Source organism: Mauremys mutica, chromosome 24, assembly GCF_020497125.1.
Source record: "Mauremys mutica isolate MM-2020 ecotype Southern chromosome 24, ASM2049712v1, whole genome shotgun sequence".
NCBI lineage: Eukaryota > Metazoa > Chordata > Testudines > Geoemydidae > Mauremys > Mauremys mutica.
In genome coordinates this window covers 9,920,480-9,930,701 of record NC_059095.1, presented here as the reverse complement: position 1 = coordinate 9,930,701, position 10,222 = coordinate 9,920,480, and the positions used below count along the sequence as shown (strand labels likewise).

The following is a 10,222-nucleotide window of genomic DNA, read 5'->3' as shown; positions in this document are numbered from 1 at the left end:
CCATCGCAACGTATCTCACAACGGGAGCAGAATCCACCGCCGCAGCCCCAGTGAGCACTTCCACAGCTGAGACGAAAACTGCAGCTACCTCTACGTTAGCAGAGACATCCACTTCTGCTCGTCCAACCTCCTCCCTGGCTGAGCCCACAGCATTAATTAGCATTTCCACATCACAGCCAACCACGATCATTCTGCCTGCAAGTGCAACATCTGTTATGACCGTTGCAGGCACCACCGCAACAGCAGAAACATCCACATCTCCTCTAGAGACCACTTTCCCAGGTGAGACTACAGCATTACTTGGTAACAGGACAGTAGAGGGGATGACCATTGTTGCTCTTCCTACCACTTCACTATCTCAGAGCACAGCTGCAGCCACTTCTACTATACTAGAGACATTCACATCTCCTGTAGAAACCATATCTCCAGCTGAGGCGACAGCAATAACTAGTACCACTACAACTGAAGGGACAACGAAACTTCCCCTTTCTGCAAGGACACAACCTGAAAGCACAGCTGCACACACCTCTACCATGGGAGTAACCCCCACCTCTCCTCTAGAGACGACTTCTGCAGCTCAAACTACAGCAATGACTAGTAGCACTAGAAGTGAAGAGACAACCACGCTTCCCCTTCTTACAACTTCAGAACCTGGGAGCACAGCTACATCCAAAACAACTTTTCAAGAGACCTCCACAACTCCTCTAGAAACCACAACCCCAACAGAGAGGACAACAATAACTAGTACCACTGGAGCTGAAGTGACAACCACATTTTCCCTCCCTACAACTTCACAAGCGGAAAGCACAGCTATAGCCAGCTCTATCACAGCAGAAACATCCACCTCAACTTTCCAGAAAACTTCTGCAGCTGAAACTACAGTAATAACTAGTACTTCTACAATCGAGGAGACAACCACTCTTCTTAATCCCACGACTAAACTGCCTGTGAGCACAGCTAATGCCACCTCAACTGCGCCAGAAACCACGTCAGTTATGCTAAAGACCACTTCCCCAGCTGAGACTACACCAATAAATAGTAGTTCTACAGTAGAAGGCACAACCACCCTTCCCCTTCCTAGCACTTCACAACCTGAAACCAGTGCTGCAGGCACCTCTACCATAGGAATAACCTCCACCTCTCCTCCAGAGACGACTTCTGCAGCTCAAACTACAGCAATGACTAGTAGCACTAGAAGTGAAGAGACAACCACGCTTCCCCTTCTTACAACTTCCGAACCTGGGAGCACAGCTACAGCCACCTCAAGGTTTCCAGAGACCTCCACAACTCCTGTAGAAACCCCAACCGCAACAGAGAGGACAACAATAACTCGTACCACTGGAGCTGAAGTGACAACCACACTTTCTCTTCTTGCAACTTCACAACCTGAAAGCACAACTGCAGCAAGCTCAACTGCTCCAGAAACAACCAAAGTTACGCAAGAGACCACATCCCCAGCTGAGAGTACACCAATAATTAGTACTTCTACAGTAGAAGGGACAAGCACCCTTCCCCTTCATAGCACTTCGCAATCTGAAACCACTGCTGCAGCCACATCTACCATCGGAATAACCTCCACCTCTCCTCTAGAGACGACTTCTGCAGCTGAAACTACAGCAATAACTAGAAGCACTAGAAATGAAGAGACAACCACGCTTCCCATTCTTACAACTTCAGAACCTGGGAGCACAGCTACAGCCACCTCAATTTTCACAGAGACCTCCACAACTCCTCTAGAAACCACAACCCCACCAGAGAGGACAACAATAACTAGTACCGCTGGAGGTGAAGTGACAACCACACTTTCCCTCCCTGCAACTTCACAAGCCGAAAGCACAGCTATAGCCAGCTCTACCACAGAAGAAACTTCCACCTCACCTTTCCAGACAACTTCTGCAGCTGAAACTACAGCAATAACTAGTACATCTACAATCGAGGAGACAACCACTCTTCTTAATCCCACGACTACACTGCCTGCGAGCACAGCTGTAGCCACCTCAACTGCACCAGAAACCACAACGGTTACGCAAAAGACCACTTCCCCAGCTGAGACTACACCAATAATTAGTACTTCTACAGTAGAAGCGACAAGCACCATTCCCCTTCTTAGCACTTCACAACCTGAAACCAGTGCTGCAGCCACCTCTACCACAGGAATAACCTCCACCTCTCCTCTAGAGACGACTTCTGCAGCTCAAACTACAGCAATGACTAGCAGCACTAGAAGTGAGGAGACAACCACGCTTCCCCTCCTTAAAACTTCAGAACCTGGGAGCACAGCAACAGCCACCTCAAGGTTTCCAGAGACCTCCACAATTCCTGTAGAAACCACAACCCCAACAGAGAGAACAACAAGAACTAGTACCACTGGAGCTGAAGTGACAACCACACTTTTCCTCCCTACAACTTCACAAGCGGAAAGCACAACTGCAGCAACCTCAACTGCTCCAGAAACAATCACAGTTCTACAAGAGACAACTTCACCAGCTGAGAGTACACCAATAATTAGTACTTCTAGAATAGAAGGGACAAGCACCCTTCCCCTTCCTAGCACTTCACAACCTGAAACCACTCCTGCAGCCACCTCTACCCTAGGAATAACCTCCACCTCTCCTCTAGAGACGACTTCTGCAGCTCAAACTACAGCAATGACTAGTAGTTCTACAACAGAGGTGACAACCACTGTTCCTAATCCCACGACTACATTGGCTGCAAGCATAGCTACAGCCACATTAACTGCTCCAGAAACCACCACAGTTACACTGAAGACCACATCCCCAGCTGGGACTGCACCAATAATTAGTACTTCTACAATAGAAGGGACAACCACCATTCCCCTTCTTAGCACTTCACAATCTGAAACCACAGCTGCAGACACCTCTACCATGGGAGTAACCTCCACCTCTCCTCTAGAGATGACTTCTGCAGCTCAAACTACAGCAATGACTAGTAGCACTAGAAGTGAAGAGACAACCACGCTTCCCCTTCTTACAACTTCAGAACCTGGGAGCACAGCTACATCCAAAACAACTTTTCCAGAGACCTCCACAACTCCTGTAGAAACCCCAACCGCAACAGAAAGGACAACAATAACTCGGACCACTGGAGCTGAAGTGACAACCACACTTTCCCTTCTTGCAACTTCACAACCTGAAAGCACAACTGCAGCAACCTCAACTGCTCCAGAAACAACCAAAGTTCCGCAAGAGACCACTTCCCCAGCTGAGAGTACACCAATAATTAGTACTTCTACAGTAGAAGGGACAAGCACCCTTCCCCTTCTTAGCACTTCACAATCTGAAACCACTGCTGCAGCCACATCTACCATGGGAATAACCTCCACCTCTCCTCTAGAGACGACTTCCGCAGCTCAAACTACAGCAATGACTAGTACTTCTACAACAGAGGTGAAAACCACTGTTCCTAATCCCATGACTACATTGGCTGCGAGCATAGCTACAGCCACATCAACTGCTCCAGAAACCACCACATTTACACTGAAGACCACTTCCCCAGCTGGGACTACACCAATAATTAGTACTTCTACAATAGAAGGGACAACCACCCTTCCCCTTCTTAGCTCTTCACAACCTGAAACCACTGCTGCAGCCACCTCTACCATCAGAATAGCCTCCACCTCTCCTCTAGAGACGACTTCTGCAGCTGAAACTACAGCAATGACTAGTAGCACTAGAAGTGAAGAAACAACCACGCTTCCCCTTCTTACAACTTCAGAACCTGAGAGCACAGCTACAGCCACCTCAACTTTCACAGAGACCTCCACAACTCCTCTAGAAAGCACAACCCCAACAGAGAGGACAACAATAACTAGTACCACTGGAGCTGAAGTGACAACCACATTTTCCCTCCCTGCAACTTCACAAGCCGAAAGCACACCTATAGGCAGCTCTACCGCAGCAGAAACATCCACCTCAATTTTCCAGACAACTTCTCCAGCAGAAACTACAGTAATTACTAGTACTTCTACAATAGAGGTGACAACCACTCTTCTTAATCCCACGACTAAACAGCCTGCGAGCATAGCTACAGCCACCTCAACTGCGCCAGAAACCACGTCAGTTACGCTAAAGACTACTTCCCCAGCTGAGACTACACCAATAATTAGTAGTTCTACAGTAGAAGGGACAACCACCCTTCTCCTTCCTAGCACTTCACAACCTGAAACTAGTGCTACAGGCACCTCTACCATAGGAATAACCTCCACCTCTCCTCTAGAGACTACTTCTGCAGCTCAAACTACAGCAATGACTAGTAGCAGTAGAAGTGAAGAGACAACCACGCTTCCCCGTCTTACAACTTCAGAACCTGGGAGCACAGCTACATCCAAAACAACTTTTCCAGAGACCTCCACAACTCCTGTAGAAACCCCAACCGCAACAGAGAGGACAACAATAACTCGGACCACTGGAGCTGAAGTGACAACCACACTTTCCCTTCTTGCAACTTCACAACCTGAAAGCACAACTGCAGCAACCTCAACTGCTCCAGAAACAACCAAAGTTCCGCAAGAGACCACTTCCCCAGCTGAGAGTACACCAATAATTAGTACTTCTACAATAGAAGGGACAAGCACCCTTCCTCTTCTTAGCACTTCACAATCTGAAAGCACTCCTGCAGGCACCTCTATGATAGGAATAACCTCCACCTCTCCTCTAGAGACGACTTCTGCAGCTCAAACTACAGCAATGACTAGTAGCAGTAGAAGTGAAGAGACAACCACGCTTCCCCGTCTTACAACTTCAGAACCTGGGAGCACAGCAATAGCCACCTCAACTTTTCCAGAGACCTCCACAACTCCTGTAGAAACCCCAACCGCAACAGAGAGGACAACAATAACTCGGACCACTGGAGCTGAAGTGACAACCACACTTTCCCTTCTTGCAACTTCACAACCTGAAAGCACAACTGCAGCAACCTCAACTGCTCCAGAAACAACCAAAGTTCCGCAAGAGACCACTTCCCCAGCTGAGAGTACACCAATAATTAGTACTTCTACAGTAGAAGGGACAAGCACCCTTCCCCTTCGTAGCACTTCACAATCTGAAACCACTGCTGCAGCCACATCTACCATGGGAATAACCTCCACCTCTCCTCTAGAGACGACTTCTGCAGCTCAAACTACAGCAATGACTAGTAGCAGTAGAAGTGAAGAGACAACCACGCTTCCCCTTCTTACAACTTCAGAACCTGAGAGCACAGCTACAGCCACCTCAACTTTTCCAGAGACCTCCACAACTCCTGTAGAAACCAGAACCCCAACAGAGAGGACAACAATAACTCGTACCACTGGAGCTGAAGTGACAACCACACTTTCCCTTCTTGCAACTTCACAACCTGAAAGCACAACTGCAGCAACCTCAACTGCTCCAGAAACAACCAAAGTTCCGCAAGAGACCACTTCCCCAGCTGAGAGTACACCAATAATTAGTACTTCTACAATAGAAGGGACAAGCACCATTCCCCTTCTTAGCACTTCACAATCTGAAACCAGTGCTGCAGCCACCTCTACCATGGGAATAACCTCCACCTCTCCTCTAGAGACGACTTCTGCAGCTGAAACTACCGCAATGACTAGTAGCACTAGAAGTGAAGAGACAACCACGCTTCCCATTCTTACAACTTCAGAACCTGGGAGCACAGCTCCAGCCACCTCACCTTTCACAGAGACCTCCACAACTCCTGTAGAAACCACAACCCCAACAGAGAGGACAACAATAACTAGTACCACTGGAGCTGAAGTGACAACCACATTTTCCCTCCCTGCAACTTCACAAGCCGAAAGCACAGCTATAGCCAGCTCTACCACAGCAGAAACATCCAACTCAACTTTCCAGACAACTTCTGCAGCTGAAACTACAGTAATAACTAGTACTTCTACAATAGAGGTGACAACCACTCTTCTTAATCCCACGACTACACAGCCTGCGAGCACAGCTATAGCCACCTCAACTGCGCCAGAAACCACGACGGTTACGCAAAAGACCACTTCCTCAGCTGAGACTACACCAATAATTAGTACTTCTACAGTAGAAGCGACAAGCACCATTCCCCTTCTTAGCACTTCACAATCTGAAACCACTGCTGCAGCCACCTCTACCATGGGAATAACCTCCACCTCTTCTCTAGAGACGACTTCTGCAGCTCAAACTACAGCAATGACTAGTAGCACTAGAAGTGAAGAAACAACCACGCTTCCCCTTCTTACAACTTCAGAACCTGGGAGCACAGCTACATCCACCACAACTTTTCCAGAGACCTCCACAACTCCTGTAGAAACCACAACCCCAACAGAGAGGACAACAATAACTAGTACCACTGGAGCTGAAGTGACAACCACACTTTCCCTCCCTGCAACTTCACAAGCCGAAAGCACAGCTATAGCCAGCTCTATCACAGCAGAAATATCCACCTCACCTTTCCAGACAACTTCTGCAGATGAAATTACAGCAATAACCAGTACTTCTACAATAGAGGTGACAACCGTTGTACCTATTCCTGTGACTGCACTACCAGGGAGCAGAGCTATAGCCACGTCAACTGCGCCAGAAACCAACACAGTCACGCTAAAGACCACTTCCCCAGCTGAGAGTACACCAATAATTATTACTTCTACAATAGAAGGGACAACCACCCTTCCCCTCCTTAGCACTTCACAATCTGAAACCACTCCTGCAGCCACCTCTACCATGGGAATTACCTCCACCTCTCCTCTAGAGATGACTTCTGCAGCTCAAACTACAGCAATGACTAGTAGCACAACATTAGAAGAAACAACCATAATTATTTTTCCTACTACTACACTACCTGAGAGCACAGCAGCAGCTGCCTCTTCTTTTCCACAGACATCTATTGCTCCTCTAGAGACCACTCTCCTAACTGAGACTACAGAATTACCTAGAACCACTATAGCTGAGGAGAAAACCACAGTTGCCCTTCCAAATACTTCCCCAGTTGGAGTTACCACTTCACTGGCTATCACCTCACCAGCTTCTGTGGCCACTTCCCTCACTGAGACCACAACTGGAGTCACTTCTATTTTACCATTTACATCCACAGTCCGTCTTGAGACAAGTTTGCCCTCTGAGACCACAAGAATTCCCAGCACCTCTACAGAAGTGGAGACACCCACAGCTGCCCGTGTTGTCACTTATCCCACTGTGACCACAAGTGCTGTCACCTCCTCTTTAGCAGAGACATCCACGGTTGCTGTTACGGTGACTTCTCCAGCTGAGACCCCAGTGATGCTGACTCCCAGCACAGCAGCTCCTAAAACATCCACATCTGCTCTGGAGACCAATTCCCCATCTGAGATCCCAATAGCTTTGGGCACCACTACAGAACTGGGGACACCCACAGCATCCCCTGTCACCACTGTTCTCGCCGAGACTACTAAAACATCATCCATTGCTACAGCATCAGAGAGAAGCACAGCGGCTCCAATTGGCACTACCCCTGCTGAGACCATAACAACTTACACTACTATTAGAGAGACCTCCGCTAGCACTCTGGAGACCACTTCCCGACATGAGACTACAACAGTAACTGGTACCACGGCAGTAGGCGAGACAACCACAATTAGTCTTTCTACTACTACAAAAACTCAGAGTGCAGCAGCCACTGCCACGTCTTCTGTACCACAGACCTCCACTCCTCTGCTAGAGACCACTTTCCCAGCTCAGACTACAAAAATACCCAGCACAATTACATTGGAGGATAGAACCACAGTTGCCCTTGCTACCACTTCACTATCTGAGAGCACAGCTGTAGCTACCGCTATTATTCCAGAGACCTCCACAGCACCTCTAGAGACCACTTCTCCTACTGAGACTACAGGAATAATTAGTACCACTGCTCTTCTTACCACTTCATTACCTAAAAGTACTCCTGTAGTGACCTCTGCCATAGCAGAAACACTCACAACTCCTTTAGAGACCGGTTCCTCAGCAGAGACTACAGCAGTAACTACTGCCACTACAGTGGAGGAGACAACCACAGTTGCCCTTCCTACTACTTCCCCAGTTGAAACAACCACCACTCTGGCTATCACCACACCAGTCCCTGTGGAAACATCCCCCACTGAGACCACAACTGGAGTCACTTCTACTTTACCCTTGACATCCACGGTACATCTTGAAACAAGTTTGCCCTTTGAGACCACAAGAATTCCCAGCACCTCTACAGAAGTTGAGACACCCACAACTGCCCGTCTTGTCACTTATCCCACTGTGACCACAAGCGCTGTCACCTCCTCTTTAGCAGAGACATCTACAGTTGCTGTTACGGTGACTTCTCCGGCTAAGACCACATTGACACTGATTCCCACCACAGCAGCTCCTAAAGCATCCACATCTGCTCTGGAAACCAATTCCCCATCTGAGATCCCAATAGCTTTGGGCACCACTACAGAACTGGGGACACCCACAGCATCCCCTGTCACCACTGTTCTCGCCAAGACTACTAAAACATCATCCATTGCTACAGCATCAGAGAGAAGCACAGCGGCTCTGATCACCACTACCCCTGCTGAGACCTCAACAACTTTCACTTCCACTACAACACAGGCAACAACCACATCTGCCCTTTTTACAACTTCCCCAGCTGAGACCACAACCGCTTTGGGCGTCCCTATCAGAGGGGAGACAACGGCAGCCATCTCTGTGACAACCACAACATCGCTTTCACCTACCACAGCTGCATTGACAAGTAAGGGCATTGTTTTCCTCTTGGGTAGTCCTTGTAGTTGCAGAATTTTCTCCACCATAAGACCAGACCCATTTTAACCAGCAGGTTCCTGGGTGGTCATCCTTTTGAAGACTCAAACTAAACATTTTTGAAAGTTTATCCATTTAGAATTGAGGTATGTTGAGGATAGCAAAAATGAATGTTTCATGCTACCTAGGACAGATGGATTTTATTTGGGCTTCAAGGGGCAAAATGTACAAATTCCCAGAGTATAAGAAACAAGGGAGATATGAATCTAAAAGAAGAAAGAAATAGAACATATGGGAGTTTTTTATTATAATAATGTCGCCTGCTTAATGGAACCCTTTAAAGTTGTTCGTTAACATCCATAAATATGGACGGGGGAGGGGATAGGAGTGGCTAAAAAAAGGTATTGGAATGGGAATTCTATGAATTTTTCTTGGTAGTTATTTCCCATTTACAACAACTTCTTGCAAACTTGAAATGAAAATATTACGAACTAAGGCCCCAATCAGGAAAATGATCAGGGTCCAGATCCTCTGCCCAAATGACTTTCTTTATCCTCAGTGCAACAGTTTGTCTTCCACATCCAGGTGAGGACCCTAACGACTGAGCTAAAGATTATGGAGGAGGAACTTCTCCTCCTCCTCTTCTCCCATCGAAGCTGCTTTGTGTGAACTCAACTGAGTGGCCTCCTCTGGGAGGCATGCTCAGGTTATTTTACCTCTGTACAGGGCCACTGCTGGAATATTGTGTCCAGTTCTGGTGTCCACAATTCAAGAAGGATGTTGCTAAATGGGAGAGGGTTCAGAGAAGAGCCCAGAGAACGAGTAAAAGATTAAAAAATATGCATTATAGTGATGCTCTCAAGGACCTCAATCTATTTACCTTAACAATCAGCAGGTTAAGGGGTGACTTGATAACAATCTGTAAGGACCTGCCTTAGGAACAAATATTTGATAATAGGTTCTTCAATCTAGCAGACAAAACTATTACAAGACCCAATAGCTGGAAGTTGAAGCTAGAGAAATTCAGAAGGGAAAAAATGTAAATTTTTAAACGTGAGAATAATCAACCATTGGAAAAATTTACCAAGGGTTGATGTGGATTCTCCATCATTGGTAATTTTAAAATCAAGGTTGTTTAAGACCTGCTCTAATTCAAAAGGGGTTATTCTCGGGAAGTTCTGTGGTGTTCAGGAGGTCAGACTCGATGAGCACAGTTGTCTCCTCCAGCCTTGGAATCTATGAATATAGGGGGTTTGAAGAGAGTGCAAACTATAGTTACAACCACTGTTGGAGCAGTGTATGGGAACTTTAGTGTAATCAGGAATGAGGCCCAGTGAATACAAAATGCAAAAATGTATTCCAGAGGGAACTGCAGAGTGAATTTCTCATTCATTCTACATGTAAATTGTGAGAAACGTAGAAAAATTCACAACTGGAGAGAAAATGTTGGAATGCTTAAGCTAAAACAAACACTGTGTATATTCACAATG

General features: G+C 47.0%; 1 protein-coding gene across 1 annotated transcript; it reads left to right on the top strand.

Moving 5' to 3' along the window:
- On the top strand, window positions 1-3,391 carry LOC123356088 (cell wall protein DAN4-like). Its single transcript, XM_044999063.1, has 2 exons — window positions 1-1,438; window positions 3,355-3,391. The coding sequence occupies exons 1-2, from the start codon at window positions 216-218 to the stop codon at window positions 3,389-3,391; spliced, it is 1,260 nt and encodes a 419-aa protein (XP_044854998.1). The 5' UTR covers window positions 1-215.
- Window positions 3,392-10,222: the final 6,831 nt, after the last annotated feature.

Bases quoted from the DNA above. Each gene is read 5' to 3' on its own strand.
- LOC123356088 (XM_044999063.1), top strand. From the start codon at position 216: ATGACCGTTGCAGGCACCACCGCAACAGCAGAAACATCCACATCTCCT. The intron at 1,439-3,354 runs GCAAGAGACCAC...CCTCTCCTCTAG, and splicing joins CCAGAAACAACCAAAGTTAC to AGACGACTTCCGCAGCTCAA.